The sequence below is a fragment of the Mauremys mutica genome, chromosome 7, assembly GCF_020497125.1.
Source record: "Mauremys mutica isolate MM-2020 ecotype Southern chromosome 7, ASM2049712v1, whole genome shotgun sequence".
NCBI lineage: Eukaryota > Metazoa > Chordata > Testudines > Geoemydidae > Mauremys > Mauremys mutica.
The window spans coordinates 25,440,957-25,466,783 of NC_059078.1; the positions used below are offsets into that span (position 1 = coordinate 25,440,957).

At 39.5% G+C, this 25,827-nt stretch overlaps 1 protein-coding gene across 9 annotated transcripts in view; it reads left to right on the forward strand.

Moving 5' to 3' along the window:
* The window catches only part of ERC2 (ELKS/RAB6-interacting/CAST family member 2), an 829,394-nt gene that overhangs the window by 3,196 nt on the left and 800,371 nt on the right, over positions 1-25,827 (forward strand). For all 9 annotated transcript variants that reach the window (XM_045024524.1, XM_045024526.1, XM_045024525.1 and 6 more), the window contains exon 2: positions 23,999-24,790. In XM_045024524.1, the coding sequence (XP_044880459.1) occupies positions 24,134-24,790 (657 nt within the window). In that variant the 5' untranslated portion in view covers positions 23,999-24,133. The remainder of the gene's footprint in view (positions 1-23,998; positions 24,791-25,827) is intronic.

The window sequence follows — 25,827 nt, forward strand, 5'->3', positions numbered from 1 at the left end:
TACCTTTTCTAATTCTAATACCTTTTTTGAGATGGGATGACCAGAACTGCATGCAGTATGCAAGGTGTGAGTGTACCATGGATTTATATGGTGGCATTGTGATATTTACTGGCTTATTATCTGTCCCTTTTTCTAATGGTTGGCTTTTTTGACTGCTGCTGCACGTTGAGCAGACAAGTTCAGAGAACTATCCACAATGACTCCAACATCTCTTTCTTGAGCAAATTTAGACCCCATCATTTTGTCTATATAGTTGGGATTATGTTTTCCAGTGTGTATTACTTTGCACTTAGCAGATGAAATTCAATGTTGCTGTTTTGTTACCCAGTCACCCAGTTTAGTGAGATCGTCTTGTAACTCTTCACAGCCAGCTTTGGACTTAACTGTCTTGAATTATTTTATATAATTGACCCTTTTCTTGATCATTTATGAATATGTTGAACAGCACGGGTCCCAGTACAGATCTTTGGGGAACCGTGCTATTTACCTGTCTCCATTCTGAAAACTGACCATTTATTCCTACCCTTCGTTTCCTGTCTTTTAACCAGTTACTAATCCACGAGAGGACCTTTCCTTTTATTCTATGATTGCCTGGTTTGCTTAAAAGCCTTTAGTGAGGGACCTTGTCAAAGGCTTTTGGAAAGACTAAGTAAACTATATTGACTGGATTACCCTTGTCCACATACTTGTTGACTCCCTCAAAGAATTCTAATAGATTTAAAAGGGAAATCATGCCTCACCAAAAGCAAAGTTGACTCTTCCCTCAACATACTGTGTTTATCTATGTCTGATCATTCTGTTCATTACTATAGGTGCAACCAACTTGCCTGATACTGATGTTAGGCTGTAATTGCCAGGATCGCCTCTGGAGCCTTTTAAAAAAATCGGCATTGCATTATCTATCCTCCAGTCACCTGGTACAGAGGCTGATTTAACTGATAGGTTACATACCACAACTAGTAGTTCTGCAGTTTCATATTTGAGTTCCTACAGAATTCTTGGGTGAAATCCAACTGGTCCAGCGACTTATTACTGTTTAATTTATCAATTTGTTCCACAACCTCATCTATAGACACCTCAATCTGGGACAGTTCCTCAGATTTGTCACCTAAAAAGAATGGCTTAGATGTGAAAATTTCCCTCCCATCCTCTGCAGTGAAGACCAATGCAAAAAAATTAAACTTCTCTGCAACAGCTCTGTCTTTTTTGAGTGCTTCTTTAGCACCTTGATTATCCAGTCGCCCCCACTGATTGTTTGGCAGGCTTTCTGCTTTTGTGTACTTAACATTTTTTTTGCTGTTGATCTTTGTGTCTTTTACTAGTTGTTCTTCAAATTATTGTTTGGCCTGCCTAATTATATTTTTACATTTGGCTTGCCAGAGCTTATACTCCTGTCAGACTTCCTCAGTAGGATTGGACTTCCAATTTTTAAAGGATGCTTTTTTGCTTCTGACCACTCTGTGGTTTAGTCATGGTGACATTTTTTAGTCCCCTCACTGTTTTCTTTTTTCTTTTTTGGATGGGGAGTATATATTTAGTTTGAACCTCTATTTGTTTTCAAATACAGTAAAAGCCAAGAGCGACCACCCATGGGAGTTAGCAAAAGTGGTGGCTTGTAAGAGATGGTCTCTCTTCAAAGGTTTGAACACCAGAGAGCGGTGGTGTTCCAAGGCCTCTGCAAGCAGTCACTCATGTCAGGTGGTCTCTCTTCAGAGGTGGTCCCTAAGGCAGGTTTTACTGTAGTTACTATGCAGCTTGCAGGCATTTCACTGTTGTGACTGTTCTTTTAATTTCTGTTTAAATAGCTTCCTCATTTTTGTGTAGTTCCCCTTCTTGAAGTTAAATGCTTCTGTGGTGGATTTCTTTGGTATTTCCGCTCCTCCTTAAAGAATATAAAATGTAATTACATTATGATTGCTATTATTGAGCAGTTCTGCTCTTGGGCCAAATACTGTTCTGCACTTAGGACTAAATCAAGAATTGCCTCTCCCCTTGTGCGTTCTAGGACTAGCTACTCCAAGAAGCAGTGGTGGCTAGAAATTTTATCTCTGAATCCCATCCTGAGGTGACCCAGTCAATATGGGAATAGTTGAAATCCCTCTTTATTTATTGGGTTTTCTGTTTTTGTAACATCTCTAATCTCCCTGAGCATTTCACAATCACTGTCACCATCCCAATCAGATGATTGGAGTATGTTCCTTCTGCTATACTCTTATTTTTCAAGCATGGAATTTCTGTCCATAGAGATTCTATTGTAGTGTTTGATTTTTCATATAAGATTTTTGCTATATTTGACTCTATATGCTTTTTCACAGATAGTGCTACTCCCATACATGTGCAACCTACTCTGTTATTCCTATATATTTTGTTACCTGATATACCACCATTGATTACTATCATTCCATCAAGTTTCTGTGATGCCTGTTATATCACTATCTTCATTTAATACCAGGCACTCAAGTTCACCCATCTTAGAATTAGACTTCTAGCATTTGAAGACAACACTTATCAAATCTGTCTATATTTAGTTGTCTGCTTTCATGTGATGTATTTGGATGGGATTGTTTTTTGTTTGATTGTTTATCTTCTGTTCCCACCTGTACTTCTTCAGCTTCTATTCTTTCTTCTTTATTAGGATATAGAGTATCTCCTTCAATAAATCCTTCCTTATGGGATGTTTCTGTCTGAACTGTGTGCTTCTGTACACTTGTTGGCTTTCCCTCAGTCCTTAATTTAAAAACTCCTCTACAACCTTTTTTATTGTACATGCCACCAGTCTGGTTCTGTTTTGGTTTAGGTGGAGCCCATCTTTCCTGTATAGGTTCCTTCTTTTCCATAAGGTTCCTCAATTCCTAATAAACCTAAATCCTTCCTCCCAACTCCACCATCTTATCCACTTATTTAAATCCTACAATTCTGCCTGTCTAAATGGCCCTGTGTGTGGAGCTGGAAGCATTTCAGAGGAGCATTCCCCCTAGGTGAAAAGGAAACAGAGATCTAAGTCCACTAAGGCCTGTGTGTGTCTTCTTCAGAGACAACTTCTCTCCCAGTATTTATAGTACTTCTATCCATCCTAACATGTTGTGGTTTTGATCTAAAATAGACTGTGAGGGGCCGAGTCAGTAATTTTTATTCACTTTAAAAATACCAGGTGCAACTTTGTAACATTCTTGCATGAATTTTTGCAGTGTTGAGGCTGATGTACTGTGTGCTCTTATGTATATCTTTTCCAGTCTTCAGGGTTCTTTAGTGTGTATCCTCAATGTATTTTTTTAATATAGATGATAGTCTTTTGGATGCTTTTATGTGTATTTGGCAATGTTGAGGGTGGCTTACCAGATGCTTTGATTTTTAGTTTGCAATGTTAATGCTGTATTTTCATAATTTTTTTACTTTTATTTTCTTCATAGTCCTTGAAGCAAGACAAGTGTTACTTAAATGGAAAAGTAGGTAGCTTCATTTTGAGAATCACAATTCAGCAGGGAAAACTTGGGAAATGTAAAATACATCACATTCTTAGAAACGGCATCAAAAACCATGGGTACAGAGTAGCTTTGGCTTCAGGCTTGCAAAATTAAAACCCAGTGACTGAGACTTTACAAAATTGCAAGCAAAACCATCTCCCCCCTTTTTGTCCCTCTCTAGTTTGTACTAGCAATGGTGATTCTTCTGGGCAATACTAAAAAGAAGAAATAGAAAATATAGATCAGCAGAAAAATCAATTAAAATTGTTCCAGAGCATTTTTGCCTTTAATTAGGTTCCCTTTTTGTTTGAGTGTATGTTAATGACTCTTTAAAAAATGATCCTTTTGAAGTAAAGTGGATTGGATTTATGCTAGGCTATCGCTGTCAATATCTAAGGTGTGAAGTAAACTGGTTGGTTTTTTTTTTCTGTTCTCCCTCAGAATGGTTATAGGCTATATTTCGGGTCTAGGCAAGGCTATAAACTTAGATATCAAATGTGCCTTTGTACAGAAAAAATTTGGGCATGCATCTTCATTCTACTAACTATTGGTTCCTGAGCTTCAACTTCCGTGCTGTGTTATTATTTACACCAGACAACTGGTGCTTTTTATCTTTTTGATAAATTCCAGTGTTAAGGGCAGAGGTAAGAGCTTCAGAAGATATTTAAAATTAGTGTAACAGTTTTTGCTCTTTTCAGGGAAGTCTAGCAATTTACTTGGTTTATTTGCCTATGATTTCTAATCCCCACTTCTTAAAGTAATAATTGGTGCTTTTCTTTTTCCATGAAGAAACTGGTCCAGCAAGGATCATGGTGCTTCTGATAGTGCAAGTTAGGCCTTGTCAGCCATGGTGTCCAGAATTTGGAGAGAGGTTGCTGTCTTCCTCTCTGGAACCATCTCCTATCATGCATTCAATATGTCTATAGAACCTCATTCATCTATGTCTGTTGATGTTGCTCTTGAAAAGGTTTTCCTGCAGTGATAGTGTTTTTTGTAGCAGAGAATCACTATGCTAATACACTTGCATGGCAGCATACTACCACACATGAGAGATCTTTTGGAGCTGGTGCTGGTGAAAATGGCTTTAGTTTCCTGTCATTTTTAGTCTAAAAATATCCAGTCTCTTTCCAGGGGAGTCTGGATGGTGGAGAAATATTGATTGTCTTAGGGTCCAGGCAGCAGTCTTTAGTAGCATATAACCTGCCTTTGTCTCCAGAAGGAGCATATTCCACCTCTCCCTTCCCCCCTCCTTTTTTTTTATGGCAGTGGATAGGGTACATCTGAGGAAAAGAGCTTGGTTCCACCATAGGGTTGCAAGCTATCCTTGAATGCCTAGGTGGATTTGCCCTTCAGTTGCCTAGAGAAATTCCTCACTTCTGAAGTCATGTTCTGGAAATAAGGAGCAGATGAATTTTCTGGGCTAACACAGACCATTCTCCAAGAAACCTGCTTTTACAGTATAGCACTTATTTTGAGTGAGAATTTGGAACAACTACTCTCTGGCCAGCCTGCCTTCTTTCTTTAATGACCAAATTACCATTTTTTTTCCAAGTGCCATTCCATTTGTAATATGTCTATTTGCATATTTAACCATTTTAAGCTGTTTGCATGCCAGGATAACACATTTTATGGTACTGCTCTGACTACTCCTGGCCCAATGCTGCAATAGAACCTAGTGGCTGGTGTTTGGAGAAATGGAGAATAAGTATTTTATCAAGTAAAATGACTGGAAAGATTGTGCTTTAGAGTTTAAAGTAATTAAATTAAAAAAATCTAAAAATTTAGGATATAAGCATGAAAAGATAAAGGAAGGCAAAAGATCTGAGAAGAGAGTAAGATAAATGGTAGCTTTATCTGTGAAAACTGCTAGTGGTGTTGTCATTCAGATAACTGTGTGCAGTTGGGATAGGTGTTGCTGGAAAAGGGGAACTGGTAGGACAGGTTGTCAGCTGCCAGTCTGGTTATCAGTGTGAGTGCAAGGGAAACAGACTTGTTTCAGAGGAAGTGAGAGAAGTAGAAGTACAGTGCTGCCACTCATGCAATAAGGATATTGTTAGTAGGATACAGATTTACCTCCAGGTAACTAGTTCAGATCCAGTGCAGCTGATGTAAGGTTAGTAAAATAGGATGACTGCTCAGTGATACATTGATGGTCTCGGTCCAGTTGCAAATGAAGTTTACAAAGTCCAACCTCACAAATGGAACCAATAAGATCCTTTTGATTCCCAGAGGCCATTAACTGAATTGACCTGGAGATTGTACTATCTCATTCCTGGAAATGGTCCCTTCATGTCAAATTTTGAGGGAGATTGCATTGCTGCTGCTCCTTTAGTCTTCAATGCTGTCAACCCAGCACCTTTCACAGGCAATAAAATTAATTTAAAAATTAATTTGCCAAGAGATACATGACCAATGTAGTATTTCATTGTGTGTATGTTATACATTGTATGAATCTTCTGTTTTCTAAAAAAAGATGACCTAGGGTCTAAATTTTTCTGTGACCTCATGAACTATGTCTTTACAATTTTCTCCCATCTTCCCTCTTCCAAAAAGAAACATTATTTTTTTGAAATACAGCTTCCTTGTCACATCATTCTTGGAATACTGAGACAAGATTATCAAAATAGTAGAACATGGTAAAGCATAACTGCATTCAGTCTTGCTTCTTTTTCTGCTGCTACTACAGGAAGATACAGGTGCTCCTAAATGCTTCTTTTGGCCTCCTTCTTTGGAAGAAACAGTTTGCTGTGAAAGGCATATTTACTTTTGATTGCCACATATTGGCAGGTATGCTGTACTGTGGCTTTTATACAGACATTTTTTTTTAAATGGTAAATCTGCTCAGACAACTCTTTTTGCTAAGTAGAATAACACTGAAAACAGATGTTAGATGTTCATATTTGATGTCTACAATGATGGCTCACAATTTCTTATGAATTGGCATGGATAATGCTTGAACAGGTTAGGCTCAACTTTTGTACTAAGGCAGGAAAGGAGGGTGTAGCACAGCAGAAAAGTACTATGAAATATTTAATAACCCCAGTTGTTGGGAATTCAGTTCTGTCTTCTCAGAAAAATGGCAACTCCAGTAGAAGAGTGCTTTCTAGCAGTATTCTAGGGAACTGGTTCTGTACTCACTCAGAGGGAATCACTAAAACCATTTCCTACAGCACCTGCATGTTCCTTGGAGGGCTACAATATAAGCCTGGATGAGGTCCAGCCCAGTTCATTTTGGGCACAATCCTGAGAAGTGATGTGCACCCTCATCTCATGCTGAAGACAATGGAACTGAAGGATGCTTCACGTCTCACAGGATTGAGTTCCTTATGAATTTTGATGAGAACAGCCTAAAATGTTATGGGGCAAGTCGTAGTACATACACAGGCATACATATCCTTACTGGCTCAAATGGCTCATCCACATAATTTTGCTTTATATTTTATGACTGTAAAAATAAGTACAGCTGCGGAATTAAAAAAATGTAGATTACAGAATGGATTTCTTTATGGTCTTTGGTAGATTTTTAAATAATCCAGAACGTAAATGTTAAAACAAGCTTTTTTGCATAGAATTTCTCCAGTTTAAAAGGGAAAGTGAAACATTATTATAAACACAGTGTGAACATCTGACACTAAAACAAGATGTCAAGTATCAGAGGGGTAGCCGTGTTAGTCTGGATCTGTAAAAAGCAACAAAGAGTCCTGTGGCACCTTATAGACTAACAGACGTATTGGAGCATAAGCTTTTGTGGGTGAATACCCACTTCGTCAGATGCATGTAGTGGAAATTTTCAGAGGCAGGCATAAATATGCAGGCAAGAATCAGTCTAGAGATAACGAGGTAAGTTCAGTCAGGGAGGATGAGGCCCTCTTCTAGCCATTGAGGTGTGAACACCAGGGGAGGAGAAACTGTTTTTGTTGCTGGCTAGTCATTTACGGTCTTTGTTTAATCCTAAACTGATGGTCAAATTTGCAAATGAACTGAAGCATAGCAGTTTCTCTTTGAAGTCTGGTCCTGAAGTTTTTTTGCTGCAGGATGGCTACATTTAAATCTGCTATTGTGTGTCCAGGGAGATTGAAGTGTTCTCCTACAGGTTTTTGTATATTGCCATTCCTAATATCTGACTTGTGTCCATTTATCCTTTTACGCGGGGACTGTCCAGTCTGGCCGATGTACATAGCAGAGGGGCATTGGTGGCACATGATGGCGTATATTACGTTGGTGGATGTGCAGGTGAATGAATCGGTGATGTTGTGGCTGATCTGGTTAGGTCCTGTGATGATGTCGCTGGTGTAGATATGTGGGCAGAGTTGGCACTGAGATTTGTTTCATGGATTGGTTCCTGAGTAAGAGTTGTTATGGTACAGTGTGTGGTTGCTGGTGAGAATATGCTTAAGGTTGGCAGGTTGTCTGTGGGCGAGGACTGGCCTGCCCCCCAAGTCCTGTGAAAGCGAGGGATCGTTGTCCAGGATGGGTTGTAGATCACTGATGATGCGTTGGAGAGGTTTTAGCTGAGGACTGTAGATGATGGCCAGTGGAGTTCTGTCGGTTTCTTTCTTGGGCTTGTCTTGCAGCAGGAGGTTTCTGGGTACACTTCTAGCTCTCTTGATTTGTTTCCTTATTTCCTCATGTGGGTATCGTAGTTTTGAGAATGCTTGGTGAAGATCTTGTAGGTGTTGGTCTCTGTCTGAGGGGTTGGAGCAAATGTGGTTGTACCTTAGCACTTGGCTGTAGACGATGGATCGTGTGGTGTGTCCGGGATGGAAGCTGGAGACATGAAGGTAGGCATAGCGGTTGGTGGATTTTTGGTATAGGGTGGTGTTAATGTGACCATCACTTATTTGTACTGTGGTGTCTAGGAAGTGGACCTCTCTTGTAGATTGGTCCAGGCTGAAGTTGATGGTGGGGTGGAAGCTGTTGAAATTGTGGTTGAATTCTTCCAGAGTCTCCTTTCCATGGGTCCAGATGATGAAGCTGTCATCAATGTAGTGTAGGTAGAGAAGGGGCATGAATGGATGAGAGCTGAGGAAGCGTTGTTCCAGGTCAGCCATAAAAATGTTGGCATATTGTGGGGCCAGGCGGGTGCCCATAGCTTTGCCATGGGTCTGGAGGTATATATTGTCATCAAATTTGAAATAATTGTGTGTGAGGATAAAGTCACAGAGCTCAGCAACCAGTTGTGCTGTGGCATCATCAGGGATACTGTTCCTGACAGCTTGTATTCCATCTGTGTGTAGGATGTTTGTGTTGAGAGCCTCCACATCCATGGTGACTAGGATGGTGTTTTCTGGAAGATCACCAATGCATTGTAGTTTTCTCAGGAAATCAGTGGTGTCACAGAGATAGCTGGGAGTGCTGGTGGCATAGGGTCTGAGTAGGGAGTCCACATATCCGGACAGTCCTTCAGTGAGAATGCCAATTCCAGAGATGATGGGGCATCCAGGATTTCCAGGTTTGTGGATCTTGGGTAGTAGATAGAATAACCCCGGTTGGGGCTCTAAGGGTATGTTGATATGTTCCTGTGTTAGTGTAGAGAGTGTCCTGAGTAGATGGTGCAGTTTCTTAGTGTATTCCTCAGTGGGATCTGAGGAAAGTGGCCTCTAGAATTTGGTATTGGAGAGTTGTCTGGCAGCCTCCTTTTGGTAGTCAGACCTGCTCACGATGATAACAGCACCTCCTTTATCAGCCTCTTTGATTATACTGTTAGGGTTGTTTCTGAGGCTGTGGATGGCATTGCGTTCTGCACGACTTAGGTTATGAGGCAAGCAATGTTGTTTTTCCACAATTTCTGCCTGTGTGCGTCGGTGGAAGCATTCTATGTATAGGTCCAGACTGTCATTTTGACCCTCAGGAGGAGTCCATGTGGAGTTCTTGTTGTGCTGTTGGTGGGAGAGCATCTGTGCATCAGTGTGGTGTTCAGTTTTATCTTGAAAGTATTCTTTGAACAAGATGCTATTCTATTGTTTTCCTAAACTAAAATAATGTTCTTATTACTAAAAGGAAAAATTGATATATGGTTTTATCCTGCAAATAGTTGTGTGTATAATTTTACTAATAGGAGTAAGTCCTAAAGAATTCAGTGGAAACTACTCCTATGCATAAAGGTCTGGGATGTTTGGGGTGTGTGTGTAAGTCTTTGCATAATTTTTAAAGGCACTTTAGGAACCTATGAGATGAAAGGATGAAGTTTTATTTGTTTAATAACAGTGTTAGTAATCGGATATAGAATTGTACACAAATTTTCTCAACTAGTTATAGATTCGAGTACTTTGTCTGTTTGTAGATGTATATAGTTTATTTTAGAGAATCTTGAGGCAGTTTTATCATTACTTTCAACTCCTATCTGTGAATTCTTTATATGAAAATAAATAGCCTATCTTTAAACTCCCTTCCTATAATAAATAGGTCACACTGTATGCTTAGTGTATTGACACTTTGTGCTTCAAAACGTTATTTAATTTATAATCATTATGTCTATATATACACAGACATAATCATAGATATTTGAAGTATTATAGGCATGTTTTACATGCCTTCTGGTTACTATTCTACCAGTAGCTCCTACATTATGCAAATAATAAAATTTATTTTTGATTACTGTCACCTCTATCATGCAGTCCAAGTATGACTTTTCCAATCATATCTTATTTTAATTTATAAGGAAATAAATTATTTTCATATCATGACATGTTTATCACTTTTTGATTGAACCAGTTATCTGTATGAGTTCATTTTGTAGTTTGTAGAGCTGATGAATTATAATAGTGTTTTATGAAAATCATGCGTCACTTATTGGATATCAAAGGGAAAACAAATACAGAGAGTGATCCTCCATAATGAGTTGATATTGTGTTAAATGAGCCTGTTGCATGAAACAATATAAATGGCTCTCTTGTCTGTTCCCCTTTTAAAAATAAAATATGGCCTTACCTACATCACAAATTTCTGCAAAGTCTAAAATATAATAGCTGCTTTATCCATAATCTTTTACTCCCTAAATTTTATATGGGTCTTTTTCCCAATCCATATTCTTACAACATAGTATAGAAACAAATATGAGTGATTAAAGGAATTCCTCCTAAAATGTTCAAGATTATAAAAAACTTAATTTCTTCTACTGATGGGCTTCCTTTATCTAAAGGGCCTGAATGAAATAATATACACAAATATATTCCCTATGAGAAAATAGGCATATATAAAAACCAAGCCTTAATATAATAGCCTTTATTTATAAATAAGATTTAAACCTTAATCTTGCAATTGGATCTAATAATGAAGGGGTCTTAACTAACAAATCCAATTGCAGGAACCAGAGTCTTAATTTGTTTGCCAAGACTCGCAGCTCTTTATGCACTTAACACACATTCTCTCTGTTTTGGTGAGATGCCGAATTAGTTGTACCATGCTGCATGTATGAATCGTACCTGACTGCTTAAAATGCAGTTGGACACTCAAATGCAAATTATAGTCTCCAACTGGGGCAAAGTAGTGTGAATATTTAAACTGTAATATAAGCATAATACTTCCAGTTTGTCTTATCCATTTTTGTTTTCTAATATTTTTTTAAAATATTTCTCATTTTGGGCCATTCCGCTAGCATTCTAACAGACACTTTCCTTCCTGCTGAAAGTCTGGCCTAATATGATGAATCATTGATTTATATTATGTATTGTATTTGGAGTTACATACCATTTATGGAAACGGTTGCTTTTCTTTAATATGTCTGGAACCCCTTCCAGACATATTAAATCTTCCAGAAAGATTGTTAGAAAAGTTTTTTTTTTAAATGCATTTATACTAGAAATACCAGGAATTGGAAGATTGATCTTTCTTAAGTTTTCTGGTGGACCTTCTCCAATCATATTTTTTGCAAGCTCTGACACCTTAATTGAAAGAGGAAATGTTGATGAATCTTTAACCAAGACATCCTTTATTCTAAAATTTTAATTAATAACTGAAGTTAAATAGAAGTTAACAAAAAAATCCCCAGATTATATGCTACCCATTGTGCATATTTTTCATGTTATGATAAATTGTTTTCCCAATATTAATTAAAACAATTCTGTCCCCAGAAAGAGATCCTAAATATCACTGTGTACAAATGTCAAACTGTTTAGCTTGTAGTTTTTAAGCTTGAAAGACCCAAAAATCATGACGTAAAATATTAATTTTTTAAAGACCCTTTTTTAATTGATTAGCACTCATAAATTAACAGATTTACTTAAAAGAATCTGTGTGTTCAGTCTTTACTCAGAGACTGTGCTATAAATTTGGGGAAGATTAATTGTATTTTTCATACAGTACAAAGAGGATGAATCCTGGCTTAAATGCAAAGTTGAACCCAACCCTAACTAGGATGTAACTACAGCTCTCCCATAATTACATATTTTTTTAAGCAAGTTTAAAAACCCCCTCTAGATCACAATCTCTCATCTTCGGGGTAGTTCAAAGTCTCATCCAAACACTGTAAACTGGACCCGTCATTCTAAATGAAGACTATGGATCAAAACTTCTGATGGCATACATTTGCATACTTGCATTGGCTTCAGTGAGCAACATTCATTTAAACCAGCTGAAGGTCTGACTCTGTAACTATCATACATTATAACCACTGTCCATTTTATATGCTGACAAGTTTGGGTGGTGGAGGGAGTACCTTAGGAGGGATGTGTGTCAAAAAGTGGCCACCTTTGCTCTCCTTTTATTTTGGGCTGAATCCCACCCCTACAAATTTGCAACCCTCTGGCACAATTTAAATCTGCCTGGTAGCAGTCTTAACTTGTGCTGGCTGTAGTCCCAATCTTCCAGCTGCTGGATAAGGTACCTTCAAGGGAGCTTCTTGCTGGTGGACCAGCACAAAACTGCCCCTAACATAAATGAGGATCTGTTCCATCATGTTAATGGTTGCTTCAAGCTGCTTTTACAAACAAAAGTTGTAATGAATATTTTCCCTAATGTTTTTATGTGTGGGGGAAGGTGTGTCTGAAAGGCTGCTTTGATTCTGTATAGGTTAATTAATTGGGTAAACCAAGAATTTAAGATTTTTTTAAAAAACAACTAGGCTTAAATTCAGTCTGTAATGTGAACTACATCAACTTGAAAATTGGGAGGGTTACAATAATGGCTATTTTGTTATATGTCATCTTAAATCTGGAAGTTGAATGTGATGAGGAAAAAATCAGATTTTATAGTAAAAACAGTGTCTTTATGATTGCTGTGGTAACAGGTTTTTTTTCTGTTTTAGTTTTCAGCTGAAAAAAGGAGCATTTTATCAATGAAATGTCAAAGTTAAAATAGTACAGCACTTGCCAACCTTGTGAACTCCCTTAGAGACAATACTACTATATAGAAAATGTGCGTTAGGAAGAACTAACTTCTGTGTAGAAAGGGTCAGAGAAGTGAGATGTTCCTTCTAGGTGGAAATAGAATTATTTAAAAGCACCTCCTAGAATTTGCAGGAGCATTTGGTAAACATAACAAAATCTTCTTTAATCTCTTGGGCAGTGGTGGGCAATATGTGGCCCACAGTCCGCATGCGGCCTGTCAGGGTAATCCACTGGTGGGCCGCGAGACAGTTTGTTTACATTGACCGTCCGCAGGCATGGCTGCCTGTAGCTCCCAGTGGCTGTGGTTCGCTGTTCCCGGCCAATGGGAGCTGCAGGAAGCGGCACAGGCCACAGGTTGCCCATCACTGCTCTAGAGCCATTTGCTGCCTGCCTAGAGGACCTGCATGGGCCAAGAAGGCCCAAAGAGCTACACTTGAAATGAATTTCTACACCAAGAATGATTAAAGGATTAGAAAACATGCCTTATAGTGATATACTCAAGGAGCTAAAACTATTTAGTTTAACAAAGAGAAGGCTGAGTGGTGACTTGATTACAGTCTGAACACTGACGTGGGGAACATATATTTAATAATGGGCTCTTCGGTCTAGCAGAGAAAGGTATAACACAATCCAATGGGTAGAAGTTGAAGCTAGACAAATTCAGACTGGAATTAAGGCACATATATATATTTTTTAATGGTGAGAGTAATTAATCATTGGAATACTTTACCAAGTGTCGTGATATATTCTCCATCACTAACAAATTTTAAAACTAGATTGGATCGTTTTCTAAAAGATATGCTGTAGGAATTATTTTGGTGAAGTTCTGTGGCCTGTGCCATACAGGAGATAAGACAGGATGATCACAATGGTCCCTTCTGGCTGTAAAATCTATGAAAGTTTTAAAGTTGTGTGTGTTTGTTTTGGTGAATTTCGGATTTTTTTAATTTATTTATTTTTTTTACATTAAAAGCAGACAGGACTTGTATTTTTAAGTCCCTAGTGACTGAAGAATTAGTGAAATGATGACATGACAAGAGCCCAGAAGTGGGAGAATTGAGCAACTGAGAGGGGAAAGGACTTGTAACCTAACTCTTAGAACTTTGCTTTTTGTTAGTTTGCTTAGTTAAATTCAATTACCAACGTTTTCGATAAAGGATTTTATTATTAAACATCCTTGGCTTTTTCAATTAAGGAACAATCAATCAAAATAAATATGCACGGAGACATCCAACCTTCTTTGGAAGACAGTTTGCTGTATAAAGTGTGCTTATTTTTGATTGCCAAGTATTGGTAGGTATGCTGTACTGTGCTGCTGGAACGGAGCTGAAAGAGGTTCCACTTGACCTAGTTGGGGAATGCTGGCCAATCAGCACCCCTCTCCCCCAACTAGCCAATGGGTGCCAGAAATTCCACTGGGAGGAGTTACCTATGGTCCTTTGGCAGGTGTCTCCCTCCCTTAGTACTGGGGACTGTCTCTTTTTTACTGCTGGCGCCATCAATTCCCCCACCCTTTGATGCGGGTGGTGGCGTTTATAAAGATATGCAATATGTTCTACAGCAAAAATTAAGGGAGATCAGATTTGATAATTCTGCTATTCCTCAGGCCTGGTCTACACTAGAAAATTAGGTCATCATAACTATGTTGCTCAGGGGTGTGGATATTTCACGTTCCTGATGGCGTAATTAAACTGACCTACGTCCCCACATAGCTAGTGCTAGGATGACAGAAAAATTCTTCCATCTACCTAGCTACCACTTCTCATGGAGCTGGATTACCTATGTTAATGGAAGAATCCACCTCAGGGAGGTGGATTACTTACATTAATGGCAGAGTCGGTGTAGGTAGTGCCTATGTTGAAGCGCTATGGCACAGCTGTGCCATTGTAGCATTTTTAAGTGTAGACAGATTCTCAGAAAAGCTATAAAATGTTTTTTTTTAAAACAAAACACATCCCCTTTCAGGCCTTTTGATGTACCAAAATAACCCTCCTCCCCCAAGGCCAGTTCAGGTTATCCTGACTCAGGCAGAAGATGATATGTTTGGTATACTGTTAATGAGAGAAATTCAGATTAGATTTAAAAGATTATTTCTTTACACTGTTTAAGTACTATCTAACGTAAAGGCTGAAAACTGGGGGTAGCTTTAAAGTTATTCTTAAAAGTTAGTTGTTCAAAACATTGCAGTAAAAAAAAAAGTGATGGTTTAAACACAGTGCAGAGCCGGGACATTTTAAAAAAGAATACTGCTTTTTTTCCTCTTTTATTTTGAATATTAGAGTTAGCAAAAAACCTAAACCTCCGAAAAAAAATTACTAAGGCAGTACTGAGTTTCTACTCACCTACATTTGGTAATAATATAATTGCTCATTCATTCAGCATGCCTGCTATCCAACATGCTTAATATTGCTTTTGGGGCAAACGGTTTTCATTGTTGGAATTTTGTGAACACACAATAAGTACTAATTGCTGTCAATGTGCCTGACAGCAGCAGAATGCCTGACAGCTTTATTTTACAATCTTATACATTTTAAGATGCATATTCTACAACCATTCCTTTTCTCTCCTTCATTCGCCATTCCATTTTCATTAACTAGAATGCAATCTGGGAAAAAGAACCTCCTGTGAGGTGATGAATGCCCTCAACTTCCATTAACATCAGTGGGAGTTGAGGGTGCTCAGCAACGTGCACGATCGGGTGGTAGAGTAATCAGTTAAATTCTCATACACAGATATATACATTTTGTTGTAACACACTACAGCAGTGAGTATTCTGAAAATTTCTGAAATTATATGTTAGCTGAAATTTACAATATTAGTAAAAAGACTATAATACCAGCAATCCAGTTTCAGAGCGTGATTTAAAAATAATCTAAATTTGAATGTTGCCATTTGGTATATTGTAATGGTGTATGTTAGCAACATTTAAAAAATCTGAACATACCAATGTGTATTTTTATCCCTCCAGTTTTTTAAATTTAGTTTTTCAAACTCTTAACAGATATTTTAAAATATAAAGAATCATATTGTGTGGTTGTGACTGGTTTACAACCCCCCCCTTCATTTGATCATTGCTCATACCTCCATGCAGTAAACCAAGAAAGGACATTTTAATTTTGATAAACACAATGTCTAGTGCATATATGAACAGGCTTTTTGTTCATTATCTTTTTAGTATAGATATAGTAAAATGACAAAAGTGCTGTAGAACTCAGATTAGCTAATTAATACACCCTTCTATACAATGTATTTCACTTCTCCATTTTCCAATTTTTCCTCACTTTTTGTTTTTAATGCAGTAATAAATGTAAAAAAAAGAATATTCAAAGAAAATTATATCCTGCTTTGCTTGGTGATGTGTTGAGCCACAATTCAAACAAGAAAAATCCCAGATAAAGATAACAATAAAATATAAATACCTCCAGTTCTGGGCCGCTGGTTATAAAAGCATGCATCCCTCAAAACTTGGATAAGTCCTGCTTACCATTCTATGGTGAGGGTATATTTTAAAGAATTCATAAAGGGTGCCAAGACACTTTTATTTGTGAAATAGGCATGCATCTTTTCCAGAAACCTTTTGTCAACTGAGATGTTTAAAAATGTTGGAAAGGTACGTTATAAGGGAGAGTATAAAGACACTGTGTCTTCTTTCTTTCTCTCATCTCCCAGTCCTTTTTATATTTATTTTTGTTTTCCTTTTACCCCCAGGGAACTTTAGAAGTACTGAACTATGTCCAGACAGTTTGGAAGGCTTTCTGAGCATATTAAAAATCAGGTTGATAATGTCTATACTTACTTGGCAATACATATTATTTTGTGGTTTTTAGTAAGCTTTCAATGAAGTTACAGATGTTGGAGCTCTCGGTAATGAGAACATTGGTAAGTCTTCAGGTGTTTCGCTATTTCAGGAGTAGCTTGTTTCCAGAGTTTGGTGGTGACAGCTAGAAGATGCTGGACCAAGGAGGAGAAAGAGACTGTAAATGGTGTTTGAGGTTCCCAAGTGGAGTTGCCAGGGTTATAGTGGTGCAGCAATACCACTATAGTTAAGGTTGCGTCACAACTTCTGTTTAAAGATTGACCTTTCTAAGTTCTCTAAAACTGACATGTTTAGTAGGATGCCCTTTGAAATTTGATGTGCCTTATAAGAGTGCAGGATAGGGTTAGTGACCTAAATTTAGGGTCATTTGAGCTAGGAATTGCAGAGATATAAACCTGAAAAAATTGCCATTTTTCAAAAAGTTTCTAGGAGATGTGGTGTTGTTGTTTTTGCTCAGAGCTAGAGATTAAACTACTGATGTGATACAGGTGAAAATTGTCTCTATCTGTTGAGTTCCTAATGATGGTTTGTTTTTGTCCATATGGTGACTTCTGTGACATAATTATTGCTCTTGTCATGTAACCTGTTACATTTTGTTGCCTGCACGAGTTAGACATTCATTCAGATATTGATACATTTCTCTTGGATTTTTAGTATACAATGATTTGATGGTAGTTCAGTGAAATTGTTGTGTCTACTGTGGAAATAGATGTACTGGTAGGGTTGCCAGCGTTCTAATCACACAAAACTGAATGCCCTTTCTCTGAGGCCCTGTCCCCTCTCGCTCCATTCCCCTCCCTCCGTTGTTCGTTGTCCCCCACCCAGGGCCGCCCGGGGGGGGGGGGGGGGGGGCAAGTGAGGCAATTTGCCCCAGGCCCCACAGGGGCCCCCACGAGAGTTTTTCGGGGCCCCTGGAGCAGGGTCCTTCACTCCCGGAAAACTCTCGCAGGGCCCAGGCCCCCAGAGCTGCTTCCGCTCCCAGTCTTCACCAGCGGGGGGTCCCGCTTCTGCCGTAATTCGGCGGCGGGGGGTCCCCGCCGCGGGTCTTCGGGGCACTTCGGTGGAGGGTCCCGGAGCGGAAGGACCCCTCCCACGGCCAAATTACCGCCGAAGCAGGGGTTCTCCACTGCCGAAGACCTCAGGCCCCCGGAATCCTCTAGGCGGCCCTGCCTGCACTCTCACTCACTTTCACCAGGCTCTGTGTGTGTGTGTGTGTGTGTGTGTGCGTGCGCGCGCACTCCGGCTGGGGGGTACAGGCTCTGGGGTGGGGCCGGGGATGAGGGATTTGGGGTACAGGAGGTGGCTCAGGGCTGGGGCAGGGAGTTTGGGTGTGGGGCTGTTGCAGGGTGTGAGCTCAGGGAGTGAGTTTGGATGCAGGAGGGGACTCTGGGATGGGGCAGGGGGTTGGGGTATGGGAGGGGGTTCAGGACTTGTGGTCCGGGCAGCACTTACTGCAGCTTCCAGGAAGTGACCGCCAGGTCCCTATGGCCCCTAGTTGCATGGGTGGCCAGCAGGGGCGGCTCTAGCCATTTCGCCGCCCCAAGCACGGCGGCACGCCGCAGGGGGCGCACTGTCAGTCGTCGGTCCCGCGGACGTGCCTGCGGAGGGTCCGCTGGTCCCGCGGCTCCGGTGGACCTCCTGCAGGCGTGCCTGCGGATGCTCCACCGGAGCCGCGGGGCCAGTGGACCCTCCGCTGGCACGCCTGCGGGAGGTCCACCGGAGCCGCCTGCCGCCCTCCCGGGACCGGCAGAGCGGCCCCCGCGGCATGCCGCCCCAAGCACGCACTTGGCATGCTGGGGTCTGGAGCTGCCCCTGGTGGCCAGGGAGGCACTGCACGCTGCTCTCGTGCCCGCAGGCACCGTCCCTGCAGCTCCCTTTGGTCACGGTTCCCAGCCAATGGGAGCCTCCTTGCACCTAGGGGCTGCAGGGACCTGACAGCTGCTTCTGGGAGCCATGGCAGGTAGGGAACCTGCCTTAGCCCTGGGCCCCTGCTGCACCGCCAACCTGACTTTTAACAGCCCGGTTGGCAGTGCCGATCGGAGCCGCCAGGGTCCCTTTTTCATCAGACGTTCCGGTCGAAAACCGGATGCTTGGCAACCCTATGTACTGGGGATCTGTACCAAGCTTCATGCGTTTTTGTTTTGTTTTTGTTTCTTTAAGGTCTAAAAGTCACAGAACAGGGAATCTATGGAATATAACACAATCATCAACATTTTACATGTAAACCGATTGTCTAATTTACAGGTGCTCAGATGCTACAATGAGGGGTATGTTATAAATAGAGCTCATCTATGCATGCAGTGCACTTGTGATTCATTAGGAGATAAAAATATAGACAGGTACAATGTAGAAAATTTCTCACAAGCTTTTAATTCAGTGGAAGTGATTTAGCACTAGCAAAATCCAAACAGTATCTTAACAAAATTAATGGTTCTGTGTAGAAATATGTAAACAGGATGAAAATATAATAATGAATATAAAACAAATCTCAGAGCTTAGTGAAGATTATATTCTTGCAAGAAAACTGTATAATGCGTACCACAAGAATATTAGTGAACTTGGAAATATAGTAGTAAGGCAGTACTAGAATTAAAAGCTTGAGTTTTTAGGCTAAATAAAGACAGTAAAATTCAAATAAAATCCAGTGTGCGAGACTTATATAGATCATGTGAGTCCATGATATTTTTGTTAGCAGAGTACAGGTGATGCAATGAGGCAGAAATCTTGAAAATAAATGAAACCTAATTTAGAACAGCCATCAAGAAGTACTTTCTTCCTAAAATAGACTATTCCTTATTTCTAAGATCTTCAGGGGAGACCCTAGAATAAAATACCCAATAATTTTCTTTCTGAGCATGTGTGCTTAAGAGGCCCCAAATCCTTTTATACATTAAACAGTATTTGATATTAAAATAATAACAGGTAGCTTTAGAAATTAATATAAAATACACATTTAAAAGCTATTAAAAGAAATTGTTGAGACAATATATGTGCAGTTTTAAATATTTCTAGTGCCACTATATTGAAATGATTGGATTTTTAAAAAATGGAAAGTAACTGTTTAAAGAAAATATGACCCTGATCCATATCTAATATGGACCAAATCCTATACTCTGTCCCAGGCCTGAGTAAATGAGCTTGGGAGGAAGAGGGGCCACAGAAAAGTTTGGGTGGGGTTGGGGAAGAATGCAGTCCTCCCAAGCCAGTCCACATAGCTGTATTGGAGCTGCTCGACGCCTGCTACTGCAACCTCTGTAGCTTCAGTGGCTGGTGGATGCATGTGGTTGTGGATCCCCTGACTTTGTTCCTAAAGCCCCTTCTAGGGTGATATGCAGGAGATGCTTATCATTGGCATGATCTCTCTTTGATTTACTCTCCAGACTCCATGCCCTGGAACCATCCTGGTTTTGCTCTGGTTTAGGACACTCCATGCTTGAGGGATGGGGGCAGCAATGTTTGCTTCTAAATGAATTACATTTTGTGCTGATAGTGTTTATTCAAGAGAAACATTGTAAATGGCATTTAATTTCCAGGGTCTAACTCCTCTCCATGTGCCTCCTCTTCAGCCCAAGCTCAGTAACTGGGTTTAGTGCCAGTACATTCTATAAGTGGTGACGGGTGGCTGCTACTGTGGCCCTGAGGGAAGTGTGCCCTGCTGCTCCTGGGCTCCATGCTGGCCCCTGAATTCTGATACCTGGGGGATGCAGCAGCTTGTATGGATCTCAGGAAGGGGGACCCTCTGTGTAGGTGCCCTCAAAACCTTTCTCATCTCCTCCTTGCAGCAATTCTAAACTGCTTCTACTGCATCTGGCACTCTTTCACAGCCATACAGAAAGGGACAGGATTAGCCCACAATTAATTGATTTACTCCCACATAAGGAAACACTTTTGTATGCTGTATTTCGCACTGGCTACATTTTGCATGCAGATCTGTATAATTCAAAAAAAGATGTGCAATGGATTGCAAATTAAAATACACATGAACAGCAGAGGTTTCTTAAGTAATTTTTCAGTTGCTGTTTCCTCACTTTTTTTTTCTTGTTTTCAGAACTTTCACATCTAGGTTACATTATTAAAACAGAAATGTGAACATATAACAAAAGCACACAGTAAAGGAGAAGTCTGGGGAAAAGCTAGGCCTCTTTCTACAAGCTCAGCAATAGGGATTTATGACAAAAATCAGTGTTGAACAAGACCCAAATTATTGCTCTCTTACAGTCATTAATCTTACAGATTTCACACATTCTGGAGAGGGAAGTATTGAACAGACTACAGCTAAAAAAGGAGGGCTAAGTAACTTAATAAATAAATTAAAGGAGCCAATGTAAATAATACCCATACCAAATTGTGGTAGAAATGGTGGCATTAGAATACCAGACATGGTCCTGATATACTGTAGGTGAGTCCTATGTTTCTCTGAGACATAACCTCACCAATGCCTCAGCCTCCCACATCTGAAGCATTTAAGTGAGCTCAGTTTAAACAATACAAAGGATTTGGGTAGTCCATTACCACTGCATCTCCTTGCTTATCACCGTGCCAACTGTTTATCAGTGTGGAAAGGAGTTGCTCTTGGTGGTGGGAAACACATACAAATTAGCTGTGTGATCTTTGAGGTGCTATATATGGATCCTCACTCTATACCTATTGGTGAGAGGGTGATTGGGGAATTATGAGAAGGGGTCGGGACCATTTGATCCTAACAGTCATGAGGTGTTGTGTGTTCTCTGCTTCAGTGACCTTAACTTCACTCCCTGACTGTTTTGGAGCTGAGATGTCAGAAATATTGTGTACCCTAGTGAATCAATTGCTATATACCATGTGGCAGCTGGAGCTGGTGAGACATAGATTTTGTCTCTTTACTAGGGGTATGTTTGGGCACCCAAATACTAGGATAATAGGCACTGTCGTAAGAACTTAGATAGGGAAACTGCAACTGGCTCTTCTAGGATTTGAATTTGCCTCCATTGCAGTAGAGTCCAGTAAGACTCCAGACGGCTTCAGGGCTCAATTCCTTGGGCAAGGCTTTGGCCTATATGATTTAAATGTTTCAGCATTACTCTACAGGCTGAGTAGTTCCCATTGACTTCATTGGAATTTACTTGTATACTTCAGCAGGAGAGCGTTGCTAGAGTCTAATTTCACATCCACTATTTCTGCTTAAATAGTCAAAATTCCAGTACTTCTCAGAATGGATGTGCCTGTGTGGCATCCTGCAAAATTGAGGCTTATGTCTACATGGAAGAAACAACTGTATTTTGGGACAACAGAACTGCCTCTCACCTGCTGGGGCAAATACAAACCAACAGCAAACTGACTGTCGTTGAGCTGATTAATACAAAACAATGTTTTGTTAGCACTGGTTGATCCAGTTTGCCTAGGGCTGTATTTGCACTAGAGAAGGGAACTATTTGAAATTGGACTGCCTGAATAGAAACAGTTTCAGCACAAAGAGTTTGGTGTGTCCATTTTAGCCACATTGAAGGACATCAGAACCTTGCATTTTTGCCCCATATCCACAATCATTATTTTAAACCATTTCCATTGCAATACCCTCCAGGTACTACTCCTATAATTCCTGGGCCAACTCACATAAAAAGTGGATTCTGGAATATTTTGAAAGGGCACTGATGCACTGCAGAATAGTACTGAGGGGACCAAGAAGAAACATTTTAACACGTCCAAATCCATGCTTGCAATGAAACAGCTCAGACTGACGTGGTTTACACTATACTGATTCTTAGACCTATTGAAAACCTAGTCTACTTCCAACAGTTTTTAGAATCCATGTAAACCAGTTAGAATACACTTGTATGAGGTCATGGATGGTTTACAAATCTTGGAGATTAGAATGGTTTGCAACGGTACATTTCTCTATTATAGTGGGGACTTGTTTTTGTCTTTGTTTGCACTAATGTCCATAATTGCTTTTTCTAAAATGGTTCAAACACAGTGGCAACGACTTAATATACTTGCTGTTGTTCGTGGTTTAAGAATATTTACATTTCCTCCCTCTCTTTCCCCCCCACCAAAAAAAACCCAAAACCAAAAAACCCATCAACACAAATGTAGAATGGACATTATAGAATTGGAATAGCGTACCTGTATGTAGTGGTAATGTCCTGGGGAAATGCTTAAAAATTGCTGGATTTAAGTGACTTAGACTTGCTGCTGCTACTATGAACTAATCATCTCTTTAAGAAATTATTTTAGATCTGGTTTAGTTATTGCAGCCAAGTTACTTAATTTCACAGATTGCTTGGAATGCTTGTTTGTTGTTTAAAAAAATCAGTGAAGGCTCATAGTTATGGGTGATAAATGTGGATCAAATGTTCCTGGTATTATCAGATTCTTTATTATTATTTTTATTTTTACTGGTTATGAAATTCTCAGTAACTTTAACTGTTCTGATTATTTAAATCAATTACAAAAGTAAGCTTGCTACAGAAATACCATTATGACCCCAAATGCAGAAAAGGAGATTTGACAGTCCCTCCTTTACTTGAGGAAAGAATTAACTGTTTATAATATACATTTTTCCTTGAAGTAGGCAAACAACTAATACCAACAAGCCTGTGATTTATAGTACCAGTCATCTTCCTAATAATTTCTAATTGTTCTGAAGACAGTTATTCTCTGAAATTAACTGTCTTACTGTAAACCTTAAAATTTAGCTTAACAATATCAGTTTCTACTGCTAAAGTGGCTATCAGAAGTACTGTGTTTTGGTTTGAGCATTAGCCTGCTAAACCCATGGTTGTGAGTTCAATCCTTGAGGGTGGCATTTAGGGATCTGGGGCAAAAAAATTAGTTGAGGATTGGTCCTGCTTTGAGCAGGGGGTTGGATTAGATGACCTCCTGAGGTCCCTTCCAACCCTGATATTCTATGAAATTTAACCTCCCCTTTCTTGGCCTCCATCACATCCCCACCATTGTGGTATTTATTCAGCTAATGTTATTAAAGGAAAACAGATATGTTGTGTTTTGAAAATATATTCTTGACCTCTGGTTTCAATTTGTTTTTGGGTAGACACCAGACAGTTTCGTCCCTGGTGTAATTTCATTGTGATAATTGATGTAAATTAATTGACTTAAATGACTGAAGTTACATTAAGGATGTATTTGGTCCACAGTGTTACTAAGTCAAAATGCCAAAAATAGTTTCTGGAAAGAAAAAAATAATCAATTGATTCTCCGTTTGAAATTCCATTAAATATGGAAATTCACAGGTCATAATCCTAAATGTAAAATACAGTATTAGTCTTACTTTTAAAATAATTATTCCAAGACCAGTTGATGTATGCTGTGTTTTCTGATCCACTTTCATCATTGTAACATTACTATATACTGTATTTGTTACTTTATTCAACTTCAGTTATTTTTTTTTCCAGATCTTCATCAGTTTTTGCTTACTTGAAGAATACAGTGAAACTGTTTGCCAGCATTATTATCTGGAATTATAGGTTTAATATCCAACATCAGTGTTACTAATTTCTTATTAAATAGTACCTCACAGTAGTAGAAAAATGTATGGAAGTGCAAGAACAATCAGTAATTTGGAAGGCAGTCCTTCCAGGTCTCCTCGTTTGCCAAGATCTCCTCGTCTGGGCCACAGGAGAACAAGCAGCGGGGGAGGTGGAGGAACAGGTAAGACACTATCAATGGAGAACATACAGTCCCTTAATGCAGCCTATGCAACATCTGGACCGATGTATCTTAGTGACCATGAAGGTGTAGCATCTACTACTTTCCCAAAGGGCACAATGACTCTTGGAAGGGCTACAAATCGAGCTGTGTATGGTGGTCGAGTCACAGCTATGGGGAGTAGTCCAAATATTGCTTCAGCTGGACTTTCTCACACAGATGTCCTTTCTTATACTGATCAGCATGGAGGTCTGACCACATCTTCACATCATCATCATCATCAAGTTCCCTCTATGCTGAGACAGGTAAGGGATAGTACCATGCTAGATCTACAGGTTCAGCTCAAGGAACTACAAAGAGAGAATGATCTTCTGAGAAAAGAACTGGATATCAAGGACAGTAAGCTGGGATCTTCCATGAATAGCATCAAGACTTTCTGGAGTCCTGAGCTAAAAAAGGAAAGAGTCTTGAGGAAAGAAGAAGCTGCCAGAATGTCAGTTCTTAAAGAGCAGATGAGAGTTTCTCATGAAGAAAACCAGGTAAGTAATCCTGAAAGTTTATTTCTACTAATTTACAACTAAGCACTTAATATTTTGCTTATGATACTGTGACCTGTATTGGAGCTAGTTTGGCATCATCAACAGGAATTCTGTGTCTTGCTGTATCTGCCTCTGTCTGCTAAGCAGTAGGAAAGCATACTAATAAGAAGCTGGATGTAGCTTATAATTTCCTTGATGCAGCATTCCTTTACATTAGTGCTGAGGAGAATGATTGATTGTTTGCCACTACCTGTTTTCTTATTTGTGAGACATTCTGTAGTATTTTTTTCAACAGCAGTCTGAATATAGTCTGCAGCCTTTACTGAAGAGGGAATTGCACCACTTCTACACATAGCTGGAAAAGTAAGCATAAGTATGTGGGGACACTTTTTGTATGAGGTGAATAGGGATTTAGCGGCCTAGTTTCCATGAAAGCTAAAGGGAGACATGATATTAAATCCCATCGATTAAATTTTATAATATTCTGTATTGTACCAAAGATGAAGTAAATTGGAATTGTGCTCTGTCAGCTACTTTCCTTAAACAGACCTAACCTTAGGAAATGAACAATTTGAAAATGTTTAGTTATATCGGAAGTGTAATTACTAATGTTTCCAGTCTCTGTTATAAAATGATTGAAGATATAGTCATTAATGATTCAGATTATTTATGATTAAATATACAATACTATCATCAGAAAAGTAGCTATTCTGTACTGTTTCTAAGAAGCTATATAGATCAATGGCAAAGGTGAGATTGTAAGTTCCTATTTTGCTCAAGTTTCCTACACACACTTTCACTGATGGTCTTGTATATTTAAAGCTGCCCCTTTTTAAAAACATGTATTGATTATCTTATGAAAAAATATAATACATAATATGTTCTTCCTGCTTAGAGATCTCCAATCTGTGCTCCTCCATTGACAGGCAAGCAGCAACAATCAGGGTTTTAGATGCCTTCTTTTTCACAGGTTTCTAATCACAGTATTGCATTCCCTCTGCAAAAGCACTACTAGTAGTGTGCCTCTCTGAACTTCC